The sequence below is a fragment of the Arachis hypogaea genome, chromosome 8 (genome assembly GCF_003086295.3).
Source record: "Arachis hypogaea cultivar Tifrunner chromosome 8, arahy.Tifrunner.gnm2.J5K5, whole genome shotgun sequence".
Classification (NCBI taxonomy): domain Eukaryota; kingdom Viridiplantae; phylum Streptophyta; class Magnoliopsida; order Fabales; family Fabaceae; genus Arachis; species Arachis hypogaea.
The window spans coordinates 13,055,262-13,082,737 of NC_092043.1; the positions used below are offsets into that span (position 1 = coordinate 13,055,262).

Consider the following 27,476-nt stretch of genomic DNA (forward strand, 5'->3'; position numbering starts at 1 on the left):
AGCTATCCTGCAAAAAATGGCTTATATTAAAGAAATTATAAAAAAGATGGCCTGCTATTAATTGACTTGTTCCAATGGCCAAATTAACTTTCGGTTTTCTTTTTAATAAAACTATCTTTATTATATTTGTCTATTTTTTATATTACGGTCTAAATTCTTGTTTCAACCAATAAATAACGTTGTATATTGAGTGCATGATGAGTACTAGTTAGCCTTGTCATGAAAGAATTGTAAAAGATGATCATCATTGAATATTGATTATACAATCAGAGTCAAATTCGGACCAATTCAATTCATTGGTCAATGACCTATGGTTTTGATTATTGTAATCACTGAAAATTTCAACTACTTGATGAATAATGCACTAGAAAAACAAGGTCATTTCAATTAAACTACCGTTTATAATTAATCATATTGATGTTGATATATATTTATTATGAATTTATGATTTCAAAATAATATATTCAACCCCATTGCTACAAATTTTCGACGTAATCTGTTAAGACTAAGAATAATTTGTAAAAACTAGCTAGCTCAGTTCGAAATTAAAGCACTTACGCAGTATGTTAAAACTAGAAAAGAACAATATTTTCAGATTTTTTTTCCTTAGAGCAAATTAATATAAGTAAGAAATATGAAACCTAAGTTAAAGAAATTATTTTTGTTAATGATCAAAGTATTCTAAAAGTACATATTATAGTTTTTTTTTTCTTTTTTAGAAAAAAAAGTTCAAATGTGCATTATATTAAAACACTAAGATTTTTATTTCTTCTATAACTTCTTTAGAAGTTTTAACAAGTGTCATTACTCATTAGCAAAATGGCTAAACCTTGTTGAAAGCCCTATTAATTAGTATCTATGTTTTTTTTATGGAATCATAAAGATTTGAATATCATTAATGCCATTTTAATTAACCATGTTTGAAATGGAAAATACTTCTGCAATTCAAAAGATATATTAAAATTAAAAGATAAAGCCAAAAAAAAAATATTGTGTCAAAGAAAAGACCGGGGGGGGGGGGGATGAAAATTAGAAGAGACGACCCTAGTATATGGTATGTTACAAATTACAATAATGTGACACCTAATATTGAGGTCCAAATATCATAACCCAAAATTTAGAGTTAAACTATTCTGATGAGGTGATAAAATTAAAAAAAAAATTATATATATATATATATATATTAAAAATCAAATACTAAATCAGTTTTTTTTTTCTAAAAATATAAAAACTTGAACCCACAATCTCTAAATAAGTATAGAGATACTATGCCGTGTGAGGTATAGTTCATTGGCAAATATTATACCCATTTTGATCTTCAAAAAATTTCGAATCAGACACTTTAGTCCCCAACTAAAATTAATTACTCGATTGGTTCCTAACAATTAATTTCGTCAGTCACTTAGATCCTTGATTCCGTCAACTTTAACGGAAGACAAAATGGTCCCTGACAACTCTAACAGGGGACAAAATGATCCCTGACAACTCTAACAAGGGACAAAATGATCCATTACCCCTTTATTCGAAAACGACGTTGTTCTTCCCCAATTTTTATCATATCTCGCACAACCCTAACATTCATATTCTCCTTCTTCACCTTCACAGTCTTCTTTTCCATCTTTTCCTTCCATCTCTTTAGTTCCAAGATTAAGACATGGTGTAATTGCCACACGTATCGCACCTACCCCAACATGTCATGGATCACACACTTCCTAAATCTCTATGACGGGTACATCCACCTCCTCTGCACTTTATCCACCAGAAGCATCCACTTTCACGTCCTCGATAACATCACCTCCAACCCCGACAACGTCCACGACATCCTCAAAACCAAGTTCCACAACTACCCCAAGGGCACGCATTTTATGTTGGACGTTAGGACATCATGAGAAGATTATCCTTCGACATCATATGCAAATTCTCATTTGAAATAGACACTGAGTGATTCATTCCTTCTTTTCTAGAGTTCAAGTTGGCAGACAATTTCAACCTCGCATCCAAGCTATTAGTACAATGAGCAATGTCGCCGTTGCCACTCGTATGAAAACTGAAGCGACTAGAATGGTGGACAATGTGGTCATGGAGATGATAGGTCAGAGGAGGAGGGAGATAGCAACGAGGATGACGGGTCTTGACAAATCAGACTTGCTGTCTAGATTCATGGGATTCATCGAAGACGACAGTAATTGAGAGATATAGTTATTAGTTTCTTGAGTATGAATTGGTTGAGAACAAGTTGATGATTTTTTTTTCTTATGAATATTGAAGTTGTAGAGTGTGCATTATGTAGCTTGAAGTTACAGTGTTAGACTATTAGTACTATGCGAGATATGATGAAAATTAGGAGAGAATAGTGTCGTTTTCGAATAGAGGAGATCAGAGACTATTTTGTCCCATGTTAGAGTTTTCAGAGACTATTTTGTCTTCCGTTATAATTGACGGAGTAAAGGACCTAAGTGACTGACGAGATTAGTTATTTGAAACCAATCGAATAATTAATTATAGTTAAAAACTAAAATGTCTTATCTGAAATTCTTTGAAGACCAAAATGATATATTCTCCTCCTCTTATTATTATTATTATTATTATTATTATTATTATTATTATTATTATATACAAATAATTAATGATTTATTGTTGACATTTACGCAACATGGTTGAAAAGTTATATATTTCAAGTTTGCAAATTCTTATAAGTTACATGTATCCGATAATAACCCTAAAAAGACACACCCTATCCACACTATTTTATTCTCTTTAAAGAAAACAATGAATCACCCTGCAATTTCCCTCTGCAAGATCATAAATAAAATATTTATTTTATTATGTTTTTAATATTTAGCGAAGATAAATGGTTGGATAAAGCAGAGAGACAAAATCACTAAACAATAGAAGCCAGCAAAGTCAACATTGCTCTGTTTTTTGTGGGCACCATAAGTTTTCCTCTTCGTATCACTCTCTAATTAAAAAAAGAGGAGTATATATCTTTTGTCTTTGTGAAGTTTAAGGCTTCCGAAGCGGTTACATAATAAAAATAATAATATCAATACACAAGAGAAGGAAGAAAAAATAACATAAGCTTCCTTTTTGTCTCGCACAATAATTATCGTTTTGTTTAGATTCTCCCACAAAAGATGTTCTCCCTCACTCCTTTTACTATGTTTCTTTTTTGTCATAATCATCATCATAGTTCATATATATATAAAGCTTATGCGAACTAGGAAGCTGAACAGAGGAAAAGAAAGAGAAAGAGCGTGAGCATAAACTATCATCTAATCAATTCCCAAGTTGAATTGAATCCTTTCTGAATTTTGATTGAATAGGTGAGCTGAGATTCACTCACTGTTCTGTTCTGTTCTGTTCTTATGCTTGGCTTTATGGTGTAGGTTTGTTGTTTATGAAAATTCTGCTTTTGACTATTGGATTTTTGTTTTTGACCATGAAGTTATTGAATTTGTAAAGGTGCTGTGATTTCCTGAATTGGGTTTCTTTCCAAATTTGAATTCAAGATGTCTGCAGAGTAGCCTATGCTGAAAAATAACTGAAATCATTCCACAAGTTGCTCCAAAGCTGTTCTTTTTCATGGCTAAGTTGTGCTGTTTCAAGGCTTCTTACTCTCAGGTAAGAAAATGTGACATTATTCTCTAATTCTTACTGAATTTGATGCATATTCAGTTTTCTGTGGAGGACTATTTCCATGATCAACTTGAATTTAATGTGTTTATATTCTTGTTATTGTTCAGTTACTTTGGAGGCTAAACTTCAGTTCTTCTTCTTCTGAAATTTCTAGTTTGATGGAAAATATTGAATTTTTTAGTGGTTTGGAATGATAAATGATTCAATGATTCTTTATAATTTATCTTGAATTTCTTTCTAAATCTTGAAATTCTAGCTTGGTTAGCAATTTTGGTGAATAATATTATGGTGTAGGTAGGAGAGATTATTAACCGATTAATGTTGCCTCATTAGTTGAATGTCACATCAATCTGTCGTTTCCCAACCACTTTCTTTTTCTTTTTATGCAACTTCTATCTTCTTAACCACAATAAATTTTTTTTTTTTGAACTACTACTTTTGTATGCAACTTTAATCTTCTTAACCACTACAGATTGATCTGGTATGCAAACAATGGAGCAGAATAAGAATAGTGACTTAATCAATCTTGATATGTAATGAAATACTTGTTTTGTCCGAATCTTCATGCTTTGGAACTTATAATTGTTTTCAATAATAGTCACTCAAATACAATTAACTTACAAACCCATTTTCTATTGTTCTTGGAGCACCCATGACCACCCAATAGACCAAATGATTATTGTAATAGCATGTTGTTAATGATATATCATCTGAAAATATTCTTTGAACATGTATCATATTTTATATTGATATTCATTCTATCATTTTTAGATGTTCAAATTATTGCAGATGTTTTGAGAAAGCAAACAAATTCTTTTATTTTGAAATCTTGTTTGGTTGCATTATAGCTTGTAGCAACACGTTCTTCATCAAGCACTGGTAAGGGGAAAAACCATGATGGGACAGTAAAGTATGGTTTCAGCCTAGTGAAGGGGAGAGCTAATCATCCAATGGAGGATTATCATGTTGCCAAGTTTGTGCAGATTCAAGACAAAGAATTGGGTTTGTTTGCAATTTATGATGGCCACCTTGGAGACCGTGTTCCTGCCTACTTACAGAAAAACTTGTTCCCCAACATTTTAAGGGAGGTGGGTTTGTACAATTCCATATGTTTCTATGCTATTCTCCTTGATATAATGAGATAATAGAATGCATTTCTTGTATTTCTTGTCCCTAAAGAAATGTTTGTTTGAATTGATATCTCAGGATGAGTTTTGGGAAGACCCAACTTTATCGATCTCAAAGGCTTATGAGAGCACAGATAAGGCAATTCTATCACACAGTTCCGATTTGGGCCGTGGTGGATCGACGGCTGTGACTGCAATATTGATCAATGGACGCAGGTTGTGGATTGCTAATGTTGGTGATTCAAGAGCTGTTCTTTCAAAGAAAGGACAAGCTTTACAAATGACCACAGACCATGAACCTAACACTGAACGAGGTAGTATTGAGAACAAAGGTGGTTTTGTCTCCAATTTGCCAGGTAACTTTCTCCATCCGAAACAAATACACAAAACATTACATGAATGCAAAGGTGATTGAATTAGTGATGATTTGAGGATGGCACTGACCTGAACAAATTAATGAATGAATGCAAAGGTGACGTGCCACGAGTGAATGGTCAACTAGCAGTATCACGTGCGTTTGGAGATAAGAGCTTAAAGTCGCATTTGCGGTCAGACCCAGATGTACAAACAAGTGATATAGATGCTGAAACTGATCTTCTAATCCTTGCAAGTGATGGACTCTGGAAGGTAATGACAAATCAAGAGGCAGTAGACATTGCCAGAAGGATGAAAGAACCACAGAAAGCAGCAAAGCAATTAACTGCTGAAGCATTAGAAAGAGACAGTAAAGATGACATATCTTGTGTTGTCGTTAGATTTAGATGATCATCATTATCTTTCAACACATACACACACAAACATACATACATACATACATACATACATACATTAGTATATCACATAATTGGTCTAAATTCGTGGTTGAGTCAGTTATGCAAAGCTGTAAAAGTGCCTTTTTTGTATTAGATTTTGTCCGTGTGAGAATGTCCCATTTCTCTATGTCAAAATCTGTGCTAGTGTAGTGATTGTTTGGACGGTGATTGGTCCTAATCCATGGCTGTTACTATCATTTGATACGAATGGACCCTATATATCTTTGATGTTTTGATTTTGGTCCACACATGTCTTTATTTTGTTCCATTGTTCCAAATGGGGAAGGGGAGAGGGCTGTGCACCTTGGTCCTTTAGATGGTTTTCCAAGAATCGGATTAGAGTTTTGGTACAAGAAGTACTTTGAGTAGTAAGAACACTTGGAAAAGGTATTCGAGGAGTTAATGATTTCTTAATAATTGATTCATCATGATCTACCTTTATAACACTAATGAATATTAGTCAATGCTCATAAAAAGATGGTAAGAGAATCAAGTCACAACAAACAATGCGTCAAGGGTTAGCTATCTTTCTACATCAGGCAGCAAATGAGAGGAACTAGGAAGGGGCTAGTTCAAGTGGAATGAATTCAATCACCAAAAGGGGCAAAAACCAGTAATTTAAAATTTAAATAATGGCTCTTGATAACAATGCTTCTATATGATATCTGTTGATGATCATCTTATTAAACTTTTACAAATATCCAAGCAAACATCCAGTACCTGAACATGGTATACAGTCAGTACTCAGTAATAAACGAGGATTTACATTCACTTCATTCCCAACAAAAATTAATTTATCAACTGATGGTCGTCGACTGACCTTCAAGTAAACCTACAAAGTCAAAGAATTACATATTTCAGCTCGAGTTTACTAAATTTTAAACTATACACATTGAAGTCTCGATTTTTCTAGAATGCTGAATGCAGGATTTTATAAGGGGCGGAATTACATCAATCAGTAACATAATTTGGTCTCACTACTCATAAGGCTTAACTGAGCACAAAACTACATGCCATAACTTGCAGCCATGCTTTCTTTTAGGATATTCCAAATGTCCAATTTCATGAGGGAACACTGGTTGGTTCCATATACTTACTGGTGCGTACCACGGCTAGTGCTAGCCTCCCCAATTGAGACTGAGGCAAGGGACTTAGAAGCCCAAGCTTTAGCATTCATTGCTCCTTCCTGCAGATTACTTCTCTTGCATGGCTCTTTAAGGCATTTAAATGACTGTACTGTTCGCTTCAGATACACCAAAGGATGTTCCAACAAGCTCCCTAATCTAACGTTTTGGAGAACCCTATTCCAAGCATATTGGATACACATAAGCAGTGTAGGAAAAAATAAGTAAAGTAGTCTCAAAACCACGAATGCAGTGGCCAAAGCCAAATAAGTCTCCTGCCGCAGCAAATGTTCTGGAGATCTGGCCCAAGAAAAGGGGCAACTTTCTTGCTCTGTGGTACCATGACTCTCATGAACTGACAGATGCCCAACTTTATCCAGGGATAGTTGATCAAGTGAATCAACCCTAACTCCTGCAATGACAACCAAAGATTAACTAAAAAGAAAATAGGGATATCATGATCAGCTAAATTCCCAAATTGCATAAACAGGAAAATATTCTAATTGTTTCTAATATTGTTGTGGAACCATTAAGTATGTTGTGTTTCAGGATACGCTTATTTATTTTCCCCCTTTAACATGTAAAAGACACTATTTAATTGCAATACAGAACAACCAAGGCACATGCAGAGCATGAGAATGATCAAATATTTAAATTTAAGCTTAACAAATCTTCAAGCTATGTAAAATAAATGAACTCATAAGCGACAATATCAAAATACAAATACAAATATGAAAGTGACATAACGAATGTTACCGGTAACTTCATTGTAGAAAACTACGAGAGAACCCAATATCCGAGATCCGTGATAACGAATGCGCATAGTAGAATTTAAAATGAGTAGTGTAGGGAAACCATGAACACCGTATTTTGATAATATGCTGCAAGAATCAAATAGGCATTAAATGGAAAGAATCCATGAAACTTGAAAGAAAGGAATTGGGACTGAAAAGTGAAAACACAAACCTTGGCCTAACAGATGATTCTTCAATAGCATAATGGGGAATGGAAGGGTATAGGGAAGACAGGATGGAGAAAACTGGTCTAAAAATCCGAGAGAAAGGACACCATGATGCATAGAAAAGTACAGCTACATATTCATGACTATTCTTGTGAACCATACTCAATGCCTTCTGCAAAGTAACCTCATCTCCCTGCATAGTTTCAATAGGCAATTAGGCATCATAAATTCATACTTACAATCCTCTATCAGCAACCATAAACATTTGAAAGAAGTTCTAAGAACTGGATTTAACAAATCAAAGTTTCTTTGAAAACATACATGTGCTACGAAGAAAAATAACATAGGTCTGTTTGGAAGTTATGGTAGTGGGAAGGGCTACGGATGGCAGTGACAAATCAGAACATGTGCGTGTGAAAGTGGATCCTCTCCTTACGATCCTACACACTGAAATGTGACCCTGAAAAACCCCGGGGTATGGAAGGGCGAGCTGCTGAGGTGTTCCCCACTTCCCCTTCCCTTTCTCTGTAAACTCTCAAGTATAAAGCTCCCTAAAACCATTCCTACTATTCCTTTGGCGAATGCAATCCCTACGGTTTCTAAAATTACCTAGCTAACAACAAGGCACGTTGATTCACAGTTGCTGAAGACATGAAACCTAAACAGCATAATAAGCAGTTCCAGCTTCCAGCTTCCAGATTCCAAACTCAAATTATTGAAAATTAAAGCAATCACAGATTCATCATCTCAATATCACAAAAAGGCTAGTCAAAGCAATAATCCTAAAATTGCAGTATCAACGTCAGATTAAGACGAAATAAATATAAGAGGTAAAGGGAAAGAGAATAATGAGTGACCTCGGTGACACCAGTGTAACGGATGGATCCAACGGAATCAGGGAGCGAGCAGGTCGCATCTCGAAACCCTAATATGAAATCAAAGACTGTCTCCTTCGGACATATGGCGGCGTCGGCGGCAGAAACCGAAACCTTGTGCGGTTGGGCGGTGCAAGAAATGCTCCAACAGAGCAACGTGGCGACCACGATCTCCGATCCCGAAAACCTCATCATCTCCCTCGTTCCTTTTTTTTTCCCCTCGAGTAACGAACGAACCAAAAATTGGCACCAAACCCAGCCGAAAAGAGTTTCCAAAAACAAAAAGTTAGGGGAAAAAAAAAAGAAAAGAAAGGAAGTTTGGGGGAATGGAAAACCCTAATCGTATAGCGTACAGGATTTGAAGGGAAGGGGGCAAAAAGAGGGGAATGAGGGAGATGAAAGGAAGGTCGTGAAGACAGAGATGAGAGGATCTGACGTGGCAAAATCTGAATGGATAGATTCTTATTTTCTTCTCTTTTTTTCTGAAAAATGAAAGAATAAAAAAAAGAGGAGCTGGGTTGGTTTGGAAAATGGGGAGTGGGAAGAAGAAGAAGAAGAAGAAGAAGGGGGTTATTGCTATTGGTATCAGTTGGTGGGTGCGACGATCGGTGGTGGCAACGGTATCACCGTTCAGCTTTTACCAGTGCGTGAGAGAGAGGTTTCACTTGCTTGGTTCATTCTTTACCTTTTTCGTCAACAGATCAAAGCACTATGGTTGGTTTAAGTGTCTCGGCATGCTTTATATGCATGTCAGCCTTCACCTTATTTTTGTTCTCCCCAAATATAAAAATGGTTAATTATTTATTTAACACCCGACGATAATCCATTTTCTCCCCCATAAACAAAATTTGTTAAAAAAAATTAAAAATTATTAGATAATTTAATAAATTTGACTAAATTATTATTTAATAATTTTTTTTTAAATTAGAAGTGAGACTGGAACTCATAATATTTAAATGAATATAAAGAAATTATGTCATTTGAATTATAGTTCGTTAGTAGTTATTATCTAATAGTTATTAACTATCACCTTCACATAAAAATAATTGTACGTGAGAAATATCTTTAAAAAAATATTAAATTTTTATATTATGTTTGATATAAAATATACAAAAATTAATTATATCTTAGCTTAATTTAAAATAAATATAAAAATTAAAAAATAAATTTAAAGTTTAACAAGTTAAATAAAATTTTTTACATATTGATGAATTTATCTCACAAATTTATAAATTTATTCCAAAACTTAATGGTTCGTGAGAGTATATATTTTAATTTTTTGCTTACGAACAAAAAATAATAGAAAAAACTACCAAAAGTACCAATAAATTTTACGAATAGTGACAAAAGTACTCATAAATTAAGAAAATTCACAATATATCCATGAAAGATGGATTTCATACGACAAAAATATCCAAATCCTAATTTTTTGTTAATTTGTTAATAAAATTCATAAATTATCCCACTCTAATTCCATTTTACCCTTGTTCATACACTGGGTCAAGCTGTCCGACCCGGGATGTTTAGCGACAAGCCGACCGACCTCTTCAGGTCAGACTATCCGACCTCTTCTCAAAGAGCTCGGCCAAATGCCCGACCTCTTCTCAAAGAGCTCGGCCAACTCACCAAAGGAGCCCAAAGCAGGCCCAAAACGAAGGAACACAGCCCAATCTAAAGGCAGCCAAAGCCCAGAAAGATAAAGGCGGTTCCCTTGAAGATAAGATGACCTCACTTAAAGATAAGATAAAGATAAGATAAGATAACTAACTTATCTTATCCACAGGAGGCCACATCTCACCATTATAAATACACTGGAGCACCCAGGTATAACTCATACTCTGATTCTACTCAATACCTGCTTAATACCCTTGTTAACTTAAGCATCGGAGTCCCTTGCAGGTACCCCCCACCCTCCGAGGACACAGGATCAGCACCACCACCAAGTCCAACAAATCGGACACATCAGTTCCAGCCGCCGTACACCCTCCGGACACGTCGGCTCCGACCAACACAGAAGATCTCGTCCGAGATCGACCTACAGTTTCAGGTAACCCTCGGAACATTGGCGCCGTTGCCGGAGAACCTGGAAGTCATCCTACCACCATGGCGGACAACCATGACAACGACCACAATTCAGATCTAGAGGATAGAACGCCGCATAAAAACGCGGATGCCACCCCCAAAAGCACACCCCAAAACGGGGGAGATAAGTAACCTGCAAACACAGAAATCATGGAAGCACTACAAGCTCAACAAAACCGCCTCCAACAACTCGAAAAAGAAGACGAGTATCAACAGGAAGCCAAGAAGGACCTCCGAAGGGAAACTAGGCGACGCCGAGAGTTAAAAGATAAGCTCTTAAAACTCGAAGCTGATCTCAAAACCGAGACGGCTCGATCCAGTCACGAAGATAGCCCCCACAAAGATCAAGACCCATTCACCAAAGAGATCATGAAAGCTAAAGGTCCCAAAGGACTTCAAAGCTCCCAACATGACTCCATACGACGGCACATCAAGATCCAAGCTATCATCTTAGAAATTTCAGAAGCAGGATGTATCTCACGGAGGCCTCAGATGCAATCCGTTATTCTCCATCCAGAAGGACAAAGCCAAACACGCATCAAGCCTATTAGGGATCAAGCAAGGAGATCGAGAGAGCCTTCGCAATTACATGGAAAGATTTAACAAAACATGTCTGGACATACAAAGTCTGCCAACAGAAGCAGCTATCAGGGGTCTCATCAATGGTCTACGAGAAGGACCTTTTAGTCACTCAATATCCAAGAAGCACCCAAACATCTCGGAACGAGGTACAGGAATGGGCAGAGAAGTACATCAACATGGAGGAAAACTCTCGACTAGGAGAGATCTCAAAAACCGAACATTCCTACTCCTCTCAGGATAAGGATAAAGAGTCCAAGAAAAAAGAAGATCAACATGGAGAGAAGCCTAGAAAATACCACAATTACACCCCCCTTCGGGTGTCTGTTGTGGATATCTACCGAGAAATATGCAACACTGAGAAGATCCCATCAACTCGCCCAATCAAAAACAAAAGAGGTCGGACGAGTTGAAGGTCAACCTCACACCAAAGAGGTCGGACAAATTGAAGGTCCACGTCACACCAAAGAGGTCGGACAAGTCGAAGGTCTACCTCACACCAAAGAGGTCGGACAAGTTGAAGGTCAGCCTCACACCAAAGAGGTCGGACAAGTCGAACGTCTCACACCAAAGAGGTCGAACGAGTGGAACGCCCACCTCACACCCCTGAGAGACATGTTCATGGAGGATTCGTGGGAGGAAGGATCTCTAAATCATCCCGCAAAGGACACCTCAAAGAGGTATATTAAGGAAGGGAGAGATGTTTGAATAGGACTACGGGGTGCAAACAAGCCTTCCAGAATTTTGAAAATTCTTGGGGCAACCACCCATTCTTACCCAACCAAGGAAAAGTGAAAAGCTCATATTATACCTCGTAGTGGGAAGTTTGGCAATAGCCTCATCACTAGTTAAAGAAGACAAAAGTGGGCAACAATCCGTCTACTTCATCATCAAGGCCCTACAAGGGGCTGAACTAAACTATCAAGAGATAGAGCAGTTCGCCTACGCCCCCATACTCACCTCTCGATGACTCCACCCATACTTTCAAGCTCACACTATCAGAGTTCGGACCAACCAGCCCATCGAAGGCATCCTACAAGAAAACAAACTTAGCAGGAAGAATTCTACAATGGGCAGTCAAAATCGATCTTCGACATAAAGCTCAGACAGCCATCAAATCATAGTATTTGGCCGACGTCATTTCAGAGTACACTGACACCCCGGGAACTCCTACAAAATGGAAACTCTACATGGATGACTCTTCAAACAAAACCGGGAGTGGTGCAGGTATAATTATAGAAAAGCGATCAGGGAAGCCAAATCAAGCCAAATGACTAAGCTGAATACGAGGCACTACTGGCTGGTTTAAGGCTAGCTAAGAAGGTAGGAGCTTACCATGACCAATGACTCACAAGTAGTCACCTCACAAATAGAAGGGAGCAACCAAGTTGAGGATCCCACCACAAAAAATACGTCGGGCAATTCGGGAGACCCTGGACAAAACCAGAGATCAGGTCGGACAATTCAGGGGACCCTGGACAAAAATAGAAAATAGCTCGGACATTTCGGGGAATATGAAGTCTGACACATACCTCGGGAGCAGAATGCCCGAGCTGATGCATTTTCAAAACTAGCCAACACCAAACCAGGGGGTAATAACAGAAGCCTCATCCAGGCTACATCACAAGACCACAACAAGTCAATCTCAGGGATGTACTCAGGGTCAGCCACAGTAACACGCATTAAAAAACTATGGAATCCAGCCAATTAGACATGCCGTCCGAGATCTTAGTATACATCTCAAAGACATAGGTCAACTATGGGGTTACTACCAAACAACTCGGGCAACAACTTGAACAATAACAGCAAAACATCAGGTGTCAGATACAACAGTAAAAGGGAAACCCCAGGACTCACACGAAGGTCTAGGGGCACCCTTTGGAGGCAAGAACGGAGCAAAAACCCAAATACAAAGTCAAAGCTTTACATCAAAAAGCATGCCAACTTCCACATTGCCCCACTAGAGGAGCTCATCAGTGTAATATCACCTTGGCCGTTCGCAAAGAGGGGACTCGACCTCCTCGGACTATTTCCCCAAGGATTGGGACAAGTCAAGTTCCTTATTGTAGGGGTGTTCATAAAATGGATTGAGGCAGAGCCCCTAGCTAATGCCACTGCTCAAAGAAGTCAGAAAATTCTTGTACAGAAATATTATTACAAGCACCAATTCACATCCATAGAACACCCACAAGCCAATGGACAAGCAAAAGCTGCCAACAAAGTCATACTAGCTAGGTTAAAACGGAGACTACAGGACGCAAAGGGAGCTTGGGCTGAAGAGCTCCCACAAGTCCTATGGGCATATTGGACAACTCCACACTTCACAACGGGGGAATCACCCTTACGATTGATTTATGGAATGGAGACAATGATCCCAGTAGAGATCAAAGAAGGATCCCCCAGAATGATCTTCTACAATGAAGAGGTCAACTCCCAAATCCAAAGGAAAGAACTCGACCTACTTCCAAGAGTCCGAGAGAGAGCTCCGATCAAGGAAGAGGCGTTAAAACGTCGAATGGCCTCAAGATACAATCAGAAGGTAGTACAGCGAAGCTTTGCCAACAACAAACCTGATCCTAATCCGAAATGATATCGGAACAACTCGACCTGGAGAAGGAAAGCTAGCAGCCAACTGGAAAGGACCATACCAAGTTGTTTAGAAGAACTGGGGAAAGGTTGCTACAGACTTTCCGAACTCGAAGGGCAAGAGCTACCAAGGTCATGGCATGCCTGCAATCTAAAAAGGGCGCCAGGCCGAGATCCAAAAAGATTGCCCGACCTAGAAAGGTAAGTACTAACATGTACACACTCTTATCTTTATATTATTGTTTAAAAGATTGCAGATACCCTAAAAAGTTTCCTACCAAGACGCCCGACTACGGCAGGTCGGCAAGGTGAAACACCAAAATCACCGCCCGATCACGACAAAGTCGGCAAGGTGAAACACCAAAATCACCGCTCGATTATAAAGCGACAAGTCGGCAAGGTGAAAACCAACTTCACCGCCCGACCACGATGAAAACCGAATTCATCATTTGATTTCGACAAAGTGAAAACAAAATTCACTGCTATACCAAGACGCATTAATCTGAAACGCAAATTTCACTGCCGGATCACGACAAGGTCGGCGGGGTGAAAACCAAATTCATCGCCCGATCATGATAAAAGTCGGCAAAGATGAAACCAGAATTCATCACCCGATTTCGACAAGGTCGGCAAAAAAGTGAAAGCAGAGTTCTCGCCCGATTATAAAGCAACAGATCGGCAGAAAGTGAAAAACAATTTCATTGCACGATCACGATAAAGACAACCGTCCGATAAAGGTGAAAACGCGATTCACCCAAAGGACGATCTAGAGACGACAACCACTTTCTACAAATCGGCAAAGATGAACACAGAATAATGTAAGAAGTTATCGAAAGTGATCTAAAAAAGAACCTGACGAGGTCTTACAGATCGCTAAAATAATAACTTAAGGACTGGTCGAACGTTAAGAAGTCGAACCAAGTCAACCCAAGTTATAAGTAAACCCTGGAAAGAGGTCTGGCCAACCCTATTAAAGAGGATTACTTTAACTTAGAAGGGCCTGACATAACAAAGTCAGCCCAAAACAAAAAGTTATACAAGTAGTCCTTGAAAGAGATCTGACAAAGATCCAAGAAAGAGGACTACAAAAAATAACTTAAAGGAGACCGACATAACCAAATCGGACTCCTACCACTAAAAAGTTATCAAAGTAATCCCTGAAAGAGACCTAACAAAGGTCCAAGAAAGAGGATTACAAGAATAACTTAGAAAGAGATCGACCTAACGAAGTCGGTTTGCTACAAAACAAGTTATAAAAGTAATCCCTGAAAGAGACCTAAACAAGGTCCAAGAAAGAGGATTACAGAAATAACTTGGAAAGCTACAGATTGGACCGACAAGAAGAAGTCGGACCAATAAAAGCAACAGCTTGGACCGACAAGAAGAAGTCGGACCAACAAAAGCAGCAGCTTGGACCGACAAGAAGAAGTCGGACCAACGAAAGCTACAGCTTGGACCGATAAGAAGAAGTCAGACCAACGAAAGCTACAGCTTGGACCGACAAGAAGAAGTCGGACCAACGAAAAACGTGCGCTAAAACGGACATAGCTCCGCCCAAAAAGCCACGGCTCCACGACAAGGCTATCAAAATTGTTCAGAATGACTAAAAAGTGTTCTACAAAAACACTAAAAGGTCGTCTGACAAATTAGCCCCAAGGACCACCTCGAACAAGCAGAAAGTGGACAAAATCAGAAGTGATCAAAAGAGGTCAGACAACAAAGTACCGACACTCTACAAAGATCAACAAAAACGGATAAAGACATCTCGCAACAGCCAGATGAAGGCCAGAAATGCTTTGCTAAAAATACGAAGTCTTGAAAAAAGACACCACTTAAAAAGCGAAAAGCATAGCCTCAAAGACAGAGCTAAAAAGTCATCCAAACAAACTATAAAAAGGTTCCCCATCGGAACACTACCTAAAAAGTTGTTGGATTATGACTAAAAGCCCGAACAGCGAAGACAAACAAGTCGAAAGAAGGCTGAAAAGTCCCCTCAACAAAGTAAAAGGGGCAATACCAGACTCGCACAAGGAGAAACTACTCAAAGATCGACCAAAGTCAGGATGCTTGAGCATGACTTCCCCAAAGAGATCAAATCTCTGAAAAGCACGATCTCACGGAAAGATCAAACTCAAGCAAGGGCAAAGTCAGATAAAGAAGAGGCGCAAGAACGACTTCAAAAAAGAACAAGCCAAAAGGTTGGGAAACAACTTAAGGCTCAAATGTGTTTAGCCAAAAGGGATACAACTCCGCTCAAAGAAGGCACAATCTCAAACAGGGCTATGAACGTCATCCGAGACTAAAAAAGGTTCTACATAAAGAACACTAAAAAAGTCATTGGACAAATCACTAAAAGTCCGGATATCAAGCCGCAAGGACAACTTCGCCAAAGCAGAGGGTTGTCAACACAAACTTAAAGCAAGGCGTGATCCAGAAGGCAAGGGTAGAAAACCCACGCTACCACACAAAAGAGGTTGGACTATCAAGTACCAAACCTCTAGAAAATCTACAAAGATTGCGAAGCAATGAAGAAACAAGCCAGACAGATGCTTGAGCACGACTTCCAAAGAGATCGAAGCTCTGAAAAGCATGATCTAATGGAAAGATCGAACTCAAGCAGGGGCACTGTTCATACACTGGGTCAAGCTGTCCGACCTGGAATGTTTAGCGACAAGCCGACCGACCTCTTCAGGTCAGACTATCCGACCTCTTCTCAAAGAGCTCGGCCAAATGCCCGACCTCTTCTCAAAGAGCTCGGCCAACTCACCAAAGGAGCCCAAAACAGGCCCAAAACGAAGAAACACAGCCCAATCTAAAGGCAGCCAAAGCCCAGAAAGATAAAGGCGGTTCCCTTGAAGATAAGATGACCTCACTTAAAGATAAGATAAAGATAAGATAAGATAACTAACTTATCTTATCCACAGGAGGCCACATCTCACCATTATAAATACACTGGAGCACTCAGGTATAACTCATACTCTGATTCTACTCAATACCTGCTTAATACCCTTGCTAACTTAAGCATCGGAGTCCCTTGCAGGTACCCCCCACCCTCCGGGGACACAGGATCAGCACCACCACCAAGTCCAACAAATCGGACACATCAATTCCGATCGCCGTACACCCTCCGGACACGTCGGCTCCGACCAACACAGAAGATCTCGTCCGAGATCGACCTACAGTTTCAGGTAACCCTCGGAACAACCCTCACTCCCTCTTTTCCTTCTTCCTCTCTCCTCACTTCTCTCTCTCTCAAAAATCCTCACAGAGTCACATAACTCTCCTCCTACATCCTCACTCTCCTCCGCCCCCACCTACTCCATCACCGTCAATCTCCTCCCCTCTCACTGCATCCCCCTCTCACTCTTAAAGTGGCTACAATATTTTCGTCGCGGGCCTATGACCCAACCTAAGGAGAACGTCGTTGTGGCGCACCTGTTCCAGCCAAGGAGATCGTTAATGAGAACACCGCCGTCGCGCACGTGAGAAGAGAGAGGAGTCGTGGTGCTGCTGCATGTAGAAAGAGGGTTCAGAAAGTTATGACTAAATCGGTTGAGGTCCAATCCTCCACCACCACCATTGATTTTGACCTGGTCTGTTATAGGAGCAGTTTTGAACTCCATGGCAAGGATTTTAAAAGTGCATGTTGGGTTATGAAAGGTTGAAAAAGTGAATTGAGGTTGAGGGTGGGGTAGTTTAAAAATTTTAATAAAAAAATTAACAAAAATTTAGAATTTGGATACTTTTGTGAACCATCTTTCATGGTACAACGTTAATTTTCTTAATTTATAGATACTTTTGTAAGCATTTATAAACTTCATAAGTACTTTTGGTAGTTTTTTTAATACAATATTTTAAGCCATGAAATAATAATAAAAACTTATGTTTAATAGTAAACTTATCCCGTTCATATAAATATATTTGACATATCCATCTATCGAGATAAGCCTCAATGTAGTCCATGAAGTTGCACTCGAGCCTCATAGTAGTCCCTGAACTTAAAAGTTCCTCAGAGTCATCCCCGAACTTGCACTCTGGGACTCAAAGTGGTCCTTCCGGCAATTTCAGCACACGTGGCGCAACCGGAAAGCTTAGCTAGCAGCGTTGGTGACACGTGGGACTCACAACGGCTAGCTGTTGTGGCAGAGTAAACTCTTCGGACTCAATTTGGTCCCTCAGGTGAAGTTAAAATCCTAATCCCCTTTTTTGAAGGCCACATTGTTCACTCTGCTGTCTCCTCATCGGTGCTGTGTTCTTCTATTCTCCCTCTCTGAAACCCAAAGGTTATGGCTAGCACGAGCAATGTAGTTGGGAGCTCGAACAACCCACGATCGTTTGGAAGCATCATGAGGAGAATGAACAGAAACAGAGAAGCTCATTTGCCAGAATGGTGTGCCTGCGGGTCGAGACCGGTGCTGCGATGGTCAGGGACGGATTCTAATCCAGGGAGACCGTTCCTGGGTTGCCCGAACTACAATGTAAGTATTATTGTTGTTGATTGCTGTATTTATGGATATAAATTTTGCTGATTGAATTTTCTTTGATGTGCAGACTGTGGGTAAGAAATGGTGTGGATTGTTTATATGGGTTGATAAAGTTTTGGAAAATGCCATGCCATGTGATGATAGAACAAAACATTCAGATGATGATGAAGTATGGAAGATGAAGATGGCTTGAAAATTTGGTAAATTATAAGCTAAAATTAGGGTTCTAAAAATGGAGGAAATTTTGATGTTTGTGTTCATACTGCTGATTGTAATTGGTGTTCTTGTATTAAAGCTGGATAGACAGTAGGGTCAACTGTATCTAGCAAAAAATAAATGACATGCATGTTATATGCATTCCTTGTTCATGTACTTGTTCCCATCCTTTTGTTTGAAAGAAATGAAAATTAAAGTGTTTGATTATATGCATACTTTTGTTCCTGGACTTCTTTTCAATGAAATAGAAATAGACAGGATTTGAACTACTCTTAAGTCTGTAACAGAGGATAAGATATAAACAAAAGATTGAGAAAACTCAATTCAATAAAGTCATAATTCATAATTCATATTGGTAATGTTTGATTCAAAAAAGACATTATAGAGCCAAAACACCAAGTATATCAAAGTTGTTGACATATTGACCTGATAAAATTTAAATACTAAAATCCTCAAAATTGGGACAATGTTTTAGGCATTGTAAACAATATCAGCAAAATAGATACAAAAAAATAGCCTGCTTTTCCTAAACATAATCATCTTAATTTTCATTTTTTGTGTCTGGGTGTCTTGAATCCAGGGTTGGGCACAAACGTCATGAAATTTGCAAGCCTTGTAGCAGTTTCCTGTGTTGCACCTTGCATAGGGCCACTTGTTCAAATACTCCCAGACTTCCTTATTAATCCTTTCAATCTTTTTGATGATATCAAGGAAGCCATCTTGGCTAGTACACCTTGCACAATCCCAAAGTAGCCCTCTAAGCTGGAGATCCTTCCATTTCTTATTGAAGTTCTTCCACAGATGCCAAACACAGAATCTGTGATGGACATCTGGAAAAACCTCCTTAACTGCATTTATAAGGCCTTGTTTCAGATACCAAAGAAGGGGTCAGATAGTTGTTTTCGGACAGCAAAACTGTCCCTACAGATATATAAGTGACATCAAAATAGTCTCTAGACTTGTTCAAGTGACATCAAACTAGTCCCTAGACTTATGTAAGTGACATCAAACTAGTCCCTACACAACACTGTTACAGAACATTATGCATAACAGGATAAATGAGTAACAATAGATTGACAGAACATTATGCAGCATATAATCAGTCCAGGATTAATTCTATATACATAAACAGCAGCCCAGTGTATTAACATCATATAATCAGTCCAGGATTAATTCAGCATATATAATCAGCAATATGTGCCTTAAATCAAACTAGCAAATAAATCACAAGGACATGCACCAAACTTCACTCTCCGTGTAGTTCCCCACAAAACCCAACACCAATACCCTTTTTTTTCTTTTGCAACTGAGGAAAATATATATATACAACTACAACTTACTACCAACAAAAACAGGCACACATAAATAAAGAAAATCTGCCAAATTTGGAGCTAAAGTAATCACTAACTAGAGAGGTTAAAAAATAATAAAATAATATACAACACTGAAGGTGGAGATGAAACAAGAAAAACCATCTAGAAATAGTAATGGTAAATAGTAGTTAATGAAAGCTCATTAAATGGCATCTGTTATCTTCTTTATATCATAGCATTGATTCAATCCTAATCTTCTTCTACCATTTTCATCATCACTCTCACTCTCTCCTTTTCATTACTTGACAGTCGGCAACAAAGCACCACTCTCTTGCTTTTCTACTTCTCCTTCTCCCTCTAATATTTTACTGTGCTATATTATCACTATATTCAAATTAACAATATAAGTTAAGTCTTCTATTATTTTGTGATTTTCTTTTTCAAAATTTTTATTAGAAAAGGTTATTGTGGAACAGGGTATTGAATAGAGTGCCTAACTTTGTTAGTTGTTAACGGTTAAATTATATGATATTTCACCTTTATTTTGATCATGTTGCTAATGATTTGTGTCATGTGAACATAAGAAAGTGTGAAATCAAGAACATTATTTTGGTGTAACTAAGGATAGCAGTTTTCTAGACACTAACTTCAATCTTGGTGGATCAAACCATTCAAAATTACATACCCTTTCCCACAACTAATCCACTAGTCCAGACCAAATTCATCAAACAATTTGACTATTTCAATAGCTAAGTTAATTTCATTAGCAATTGCAAAACTTACTTTATATTACTCTAACTTATGTATGCAAGAATCCTTTATGATCACACACTCAGTTTAACTAAACAGCATTACATATTACATTCAGTTTAATTAAACCAACCCAATACAAAGAAAGGCAATTAGGTAAATCAGTCAAATTCAAAATCCATTATCAGAGTTACAAAAAATTTCAACTCCCAAAAGATCTTTACTTCTACTGTGATCATGCAAACTCTATTTAACAAATTCATTGATCAGAGTCATTGTTTTGAAACACATTAACAATTTGGAAACTCCTCCACTAAAAGCAATAAACCCTAACACATAAAGAACACATTTTCATATCATCAAAACACAAAAAACACTCATACTCTACAATTTTCTTGGACAAACCACTACGAAAGCCAGTAGTGATCAAACCCTAGCACAGAGAACATAACAGAGGCGTTCATACCCACCAATTACAATCGAAAAAAACGGCCTGAACTTTTGTGAAATATTAGATTAACAACAATATCAAAAAACAGAGGAACCACATTTTTTTTCATTTTTGGCTTACCTCTTTCAGAGAAACCAGGCTTCCCATGATTTTTTTTTCATTTTTGGCAAACGAGCTTCTCTGTTTCTGTTCATTCTCCTCATGATGCTTCCAAACGATCGTGGGTTGTTCGAGCTCCCAACTGCATTGCTCGTGCTAGCCATAACCTTCGGGTTTCAGAGAGGGAGAACAGAAGAACACAGCACCGACGAGGAGACATCAGAGTGAACAATGTGGCCTTCAAAAAAGGGGATTAGGGTTTTAACTTCACCTGAGGGACCAAATTGAGTCGGAAGAATTTACTCTGCCACATCAGCTAGCCGTTGTGAGTCCCACGTGTCACCAACGCTGCCAACTAAGCTTTCCGATTGAGCCACGTGTGCTGAAATTGCGGGAAGGACCACTTTGAGTCTCGGAGTACAAGTTCGGGGATGACTCTGAAGAACTTTTAAGTTCAGGGACTACTATGAGACTCGAGTACAATTTCAGGGACTACATCGAGGCTTATCTCTCCATCTACCACTTCAGAAATCAATCGTATGATCAATTATGATTAGATGGCATAAATATTTGAGTTACACCACTTCAGAAATCATGCATATGATTAATTTGATTAGATGATCCTTGGTGTGTTAAAAAAACTCAAGCCACTCAATTTGATTGGAGTGAATCTTCTTATTTTTTTTAATTATTTGTTAAAATATTATTTTTTATCATTCAATATCTTTTCTCACATTTTTCTTTTTGTTTCACTTAAAAAGTGTAAAGTTACCAGAAAAAAAAAATTTTGAGAAAATCTATTCCCCTATTTGATTCACCCAAAGTTACTTTCATACTCCTTGTTTAGGATGGAATATCATGTTACAATTTTAAAATGTAACAATCTAAAGGAGACTACAATTATAGTTACAAAATTTATTGTCTGTTATCAAATCAAAATTTAGATTATAATCACTTTAGGCTATCTTGAAAGAAATCCTTTCAATATGATATGAGGGACTATCTTTAATGCAGTAATAAAAGGGACTGTCTTTGATTCTTTAAGTGTTAGCTTTTAAAGGGAAATTAAATACTAGATCTCTCTTGACCCTTGAGTTCCCCTCATAATTCCATGCTCATCAGTCATCATGCTAAAAAAAACCAATTCATCTTCCTCATAAGTGCAAGGTTGTAGTAGCCAATTTGTTATGGCGATGAGAACACCAATTAAAATCGAATAAATGTGATAAGGAATTTAAACCAGGCAGTACACATAAGATAAAGAATCTCAAAACAATATCAATAGGATGGTGCAGCAATGGTTATTTTCTTGTCAAAGACCAAAATCATCAGGTAATTTGGAATTTCTCCAAAAAAAAAAAAAATAGGGGAAAGAATAGCTCCAACATATGATCAACCTAACTAACATCTAGAATAGACCTAATTTTGATGTCATTATACCAGTCTACAAAAATGAAAAAACAAAAGGGAACTTCTTGAAAAACAAGCATCTGAGTACTAGCAAGAAGCATGAGAAGCATCACACCAGAACTGCAAAATGATCTCTAATGGAGATGCCACCAGCACAAACTTCTGAATCTACCAACAAAATAATGCTGCCTCCAACCAATTTTCTGTCTAGTACCAAAAGGAAAAGGAATCAACAGAGAGAGAGAGAGAGAGAGAGAGAGAGAGAGAGAGTCTACATCTAGTGTGACTTTGATTTAACAAAACACAAAACACAGAAAAGCATGCATAAGCAAATAATTCATGCTAACCACTATGTTGTTATCTCATCAAACAACCTTAAAAGTTGAACCTTTTTCAGCAACAATTTGATCAAAGAGGTATAGAAGATCCCTAGACACATGAGTTCATCATAAAATAATTTTCTATACACTGAATATAAGGGTGTTTCATTACCTTTTCTAGGCTATCGCACTTCACAGGAAGTTGAGAATATACAAGCAGAGCCTTGTGGTTACCACCAGAGCACTCTGCAGAACTACCAGTCTACCATACATGTTTAATTCAGAAACTTTTTAATCCACTGCATATTTGTTAGTCAGCCTATCTGCACCCGAACTATCTGACTGCTAACGAAAGTCAGGCATACCCATAGAGTTGGTTTGATGTATGTCAACTTGCTCACTCTTGGCATTCTCTGATAAGCAAGACTTATTTGCATTATCACTTTGCTTGTCAAATGGGTTTAAAACACTGCTACCAAGAGCAACAGATTCACAACCTTGCAATGTTCCCTGCATAATGCTTTCATTAGCATATGTATCTACTGCAACATCATTATTGTGAGAACCAAGCCCTAATTGAGGCTCCATGAAAGCATCATCAAAGGTACCAGCAGAAATATTATACAGATTTTCAAAAATCGAGGGTTGCTCATCATCAGGAGGAGTTAGTAAGTTACATTTCGAACTTGTCTGCAACAAATAGTCTATTCTGTGATTTTGGTCATTCAATGGATTCTTTTCCTCTGCAAAGCTTGTCACAAGCTCAACAGTTGGAGGATCGTGATTATCATTGACATTATTTGCTACTGAAAGATTAGGGGCATCATCAACCCCACCACAGTCAGAGGCACCTTCTGTGCACGTGCTTAAAGAAACATTATTTGTGTAGCCAGTGGGAAGGGAAATTCTCTTGTCAATAGGTAATAATTCACCGTCAAAACAGTCTCCGATAGCAGACTCTGTCAGCAAAAAACTCTGCATTCTGTCTGAACAATTTATAGAAAAATGTTTTATATCTTTCTGAGATGGAGAAAGAGAAAATCCATCAGAACTACTCTGCAATTGAGAATTACTAGAAACATCTTTAACTTCAGACTGATCACTACACAAAATGTGTTGCTTGTCATCCTTAGCAAGCTTTCCATCACTAATCTCTAAATTGTTGCCTAAAAACCTTTTCCCCTCAGCATTTGGAAAAGGCCTGTTGCTTCCAGAACCTACATTCTGCTCATCTTCCACTAGTCTCTCAGAAACACCATCCCCATTGTTGTCAACAAGTGTTTGTGCATTTCCCCAGGGAGCAGTTTCATGGCATTTGGTACTAAAATCACTAACACCATTTCTTATGCACGTCACAGAATTCATTTCATCACAATGTTGAATAATACCACACTCATTAATGGTGACAGGAGTTGGGAGAACCAAAGGAATAGGATTGCAGGCAGCACCACTAACTTCAATGATATCAACTGTCTTCTGATTTAGAACTCTATCCTCCTCAATTGAACATCCGCGAACTGAATTTACATTATGGGTACCATCCATCATGGATTGATAATTTGCAGTTTGATAGTCAAAGGCTCCACCAATAGAATCTCCTAATTTACAACCCCCAGCCAAAGAGCTACTGGAATTCTCATTCAGAGTGTTTAGCTTCTCTCTTTCAGTTGATGATGGAACACTAACTTGCGTTTTATGGTGAGATTCTACAGATGTACTAGCTAAACTTAGACAGCTTGCATCAGCATCAGGCTTTACGTCTCCAGCAGGGCCGTAACAAAGAACCTGCTGGATGGGAGGTGGACAGGGAAGAAAAAAAAACCCTAAAATTTCTGTCTTTCATTTTTGGAACAGAATAAGAAAAACATCACAAATATAATAGCTTACACTTCCAGATGGCACATTGATATTATACTGCGGACTGTCATCGGGATAACTAGATTTTACAATATTTATATCTTCTCCACAAAACGAAAGCAAGTGTGCAGAGACTTCCTTGAACGACTCAAACTGCTGCCCATAAGGGCTGCAAAGCAACAAATTAAGGAAATCCATTAAGAATCTAATATACGTATATATATGTATAAGAAGTTATAACTACAAGAAAGCATATATGCATGTCTCTACCATTAGAATTCAAGTTATGGCTATCACAACTAAATATTTTAATAAAATCTATTTGCCATCCTCAGAAATAATACTTGCAGCATTCTTGTTCGTTAGGGTGTGTTTGTATTTTGATTTTGGAGGGAAATGGAGAGAAGAGAAGGGTTTGAAGATTCAAATGGAGTTCTCTTCAAAATCAAAACTCATCAACTAACTCCTAAAAAACAATTCTATCAATTTAATCCATCAACCTTCAAATCCCAACAATCTCACTCATCCCTCCATCCATTTTCTAATTTTTGTTTCTTAGTCAATTACTCCTAATTGATGGTAAACACCAACAGCAAATCAAAGAGGAAGACAGAGATAATAGGAGTTAGCCACATCAAATGTTATATTTTCACCAAACGAGAAATATTTTCAATTCATTGTTCAAAAAATAAAGTCAAAATTAATTGGATCAAACACAAAATGTGATGAAATGTCTTCTTGAGAATATCAGAAGTTAACAAAGAACATATAACCCCCTCTCCCTCCCCAAAAAATTAAAAGAAAAAAAAAACAACAACAACAACAATGATTGGTTTGTAAAAACTTCACAATGACTGTAATTAAAACTAGACTCGCTAAGAAAATTGAGTGTCATTCTCCCCCGAGTTGATCATCTATAGGAAAAACTGATCAGTTTAAAAAAATGAAATATGCTAGGCTACAATAGCATGCACTAGAAATATGCTTAGAATTAAATTCTTTAAGAAAGACCCACAAAAATAAAAATAAATTGACACTGGCAAAGCATCACAACAATGCGAAGAAAACAAACACGTGAACTTGAACACAATTCCCTCCAATGGAGAACTGTGAGACCAAAACAATAAAAAAATAAATCAATCCATCAATAAACAATAGTAGAATTCCTAACCCTGTATCATATCTGCAAAGTACTATCACATGAAACCTTGATTGATATTACTAATACTATAATAGTGTGATAAAACTCTAGAACAACACATAAGTCTTGATAACAATAATGCTACAAATCTCTACCTCTATAGGATATATGCAAAGAACTATCACATTACAAATAACAATTCAAGGAAATGACACACATAGGTCAATTTAATTTCCATATACAAATCATTCAGCCGTTGAATTCGAACAATCAATTAAACACAAAATACCACACTTCCATGCATCTATAGCTAGCAAAACAATCAAATGAAAGAAACAAAACTAAATAAAAATAACATGAGCAAAGAGAAAAACCTTACGTAACGGCGACAAAGAATGGAAGCACGACCGGCTCTCTTCTTGACAGAAAGCAAGACCTTCCACCCAGCCGGCAAGAAAGAACCAAGCTCACTCGCCTCCACAGTCATTTTCTTCTTCCTTTGACTACTCCACTCTCCCTTCAAACCCTCCAAGAACTCAACAACCTGAGCCTCATTCTCTAACCCCACCGTCCTCTTCTTCACCTCTTCCGAAACCGGGTCAACAAAACCCTCACCCTCTTCCTTCTTCTTCGGTGGAGGCGGCGGAGGAAGAGGCGATGCTACTGGCACAATCGCCATCGAATTCTCGTTCTTCCGCGGCCGCCCTCGCTTCCGCTTCTTCATCGCGCTATCGTCCGCGACGTCGCAGATCGGAATGTTCTGGAGCGCGAAGACGTTCGGGTCCGGTGACTTGAACTCCCCCTGGAAGGGGACGAGTGCGTTGTAGCCTACGCTGGTGCCTCCTCCCCCGCCGTCTCGCGCGGCGGTGCGGAGAGACTCGACGCCGAAGAGCCTCTGAAGCATTTCTATGATTTTGGAGTTTTCTTCGTCAAGGGGAATGTGGGCGGCGGAGGCGGGAGGGGAAGGGGCGGGTTTGGGTTGCTTACCACGCGGTACGAGGCGAAGGCGGGAGAACGTCTGCTTGCGGCTGCCGGCGGACTCGTTGAAGACGGAGCGGTCGATTTTAGGGATTACGGCGTCGTCTTGGCAACGGTGTTGGGCGGGTGAGGAGGTTAGGGAGAGCGCGTAAAGCTCCGATTGGGAGAGTTGGCGGAAGTCCACGAGATGGAGAGACTCGATTTGAAGGGAGCGGCGGCGTTCCTCGTCGTCTGCGGCGGAGGCGGAGGGCTCTGGCGCCGTCGCCATTGCATTTGGGTTCGCCACCGTTACTTTGGTGTGTGCCTCGTTACGTGTGAGAGAGAGAAGCGGAAAGAGAGATTAGGAACTGAATCTGAAATCGAATTGGAGGCGAAGGATTGAATAATTGAAAATTTTTCATATATAAAAATATTAAAAATTGCTACCCTCTCCTCACTCTCAATATATTTGTTTCAACTCTCCAAATACATTTGTCATCTTCTTAATTTACTTTTTTTTTTATTGGTTAATTTATTTTCCTATCACGTGAGTGGTCAGTGCATCCACCAAAGTTAAACGGAATTCATGGGTAAGGGTAACTGTATGTCTGTAGGGATTAAGCCATTCAAGGACGGTTTAAAATGGCTGGGTGAACTGAACCGGACAACATAGAAGAAATAATTTTTTACTTTTTC

The 27,476-nt window shown here is 38.4% G+C and overlaps 3 protein-coding genes across 9 annotated transcripts; 1 reads left to right on the plus strand and 2 right to left on the minus strand.

Annotated features, from left to right (window-relative positions):
* Positions 1 to 2,869: 2,869 nt before the first annotated feature.
* Positions 2,870 to 5,819, plus strand: LOC112706178 (probable protein phosphatase 2C 10). Of its 3 annotated transcripts, none has more exons than XM_025757339.3 (5): positions 2,870 to 3,323; positions 3,446 to 3,621; positions 4,485 to 4,724; positions 4,843 to 5,119; positions 5,236 to 5,819. In XM_025757339.3, exons 2-5 carry the CDS (start codon positions 3,583 to 3,585, stop codon positions 5,526 to 5,528), a joined length of 849 nt encoding a protein of 282 aa, XP_025613124.1. In that variant the 5' UTR covers positions 2,870 to 3,323; positions 3,446 to 3,582; the 3' UTR covers positions 5,529 to 5,819. The 3 variants fall into 3 exon arrangements, with proteins under 3 accessions (XP_025613124.1, XP_025613126.1, XP_025613125.1); XM_025757341.3 differs by having other exon boundaries at positions 2,892 to 3,323; positions 3,510 to 3,621; XM_025757340.3 differs by having other exon boundaries at positions 2,962 to 3,323; positions 3,463 to 3,621.
* Positions 5,820 to 6,214: 395 nt separating this feature from the next.
* Positions 6,215 to 9,299, minus strand: LOC112706177 (5'-adenylylsulfate reductase-like 4). 2 transcript variants are annotated; one of them, XM_072200722.1, is made up of 4 exons: positions 8,518 to 9,299; positions 7,666 to 7,853; positions 7,456 to 7,580; positions 6,215 to 7,111 (listed from the first exon to the last, which is right to left on the minus strand). In XM_072200722.1, the coding sequence occupies exons 1-4, from the start codon at positions 8,728 to 8,730 to the stop codon at positions 6,669 to 6,671; spliced, it is 969 nt and encodes a 322-aa protein (XP_072056823.1). In that variant the 5' UTR covers positions 8,731 to 9,299; the 3' UTR covers positions 6,215 to 6,668. The 2 variants fall into 2 exon arrangements, with proteins under 2 accessions (XP_072056823.1, XP_072056825.1); XM_072200724.1 differs by having other exon boundaries at positions 7,982 to 9,248.
* A 13,054-nt stretch (positions 9,300 to 22,353) lies between these two features.
* LOC112706180 (uncharacterized) lies at positions 22,354 to 27,274 on the minus strand. Of its 4 annotated transcripts, none has more exons than XM_025757342.3 (4): positions 26,198 to 27,274; positions 24,713 to 24,851; positions 22,998 to 24,613; positions 22,354 to 22,712 (listed from the first exon to the last, which is right to left on the minus strand). In XM_025757342.3, the coding sequence occupies exons 1-3, from the start codon at positions 27,067 to 27,069 to the stop codon at positions 23,171 to 23,173; spliced, it is 2,454 nt and encodes an 817-aa protein (XP_025613127.1). In that variant the 5' UTR covers positions 27,070 to 27,274; the 3' UTR covers positions 22,354 to 22,712; positions 22,998 to 23,170. The 4 variants fall into 4 exon arrangements, with proteins under 4 accessions (XP_025613127.1, XP_072056821.1, XP_025613129.1 ...); XM_072200720.1 differs by having other exon boundaries at positions 22,354 to 22,708; positions 22,998 to 24,610; positions 26,198 to 27,256; XM_025757344.3 differs by having other exon boundaries at positions 22,998 to 24,610; positions 26,198 to 27,215.
* Positions 27,275 to 27,476: the final 202 nt, after the last annotated feature.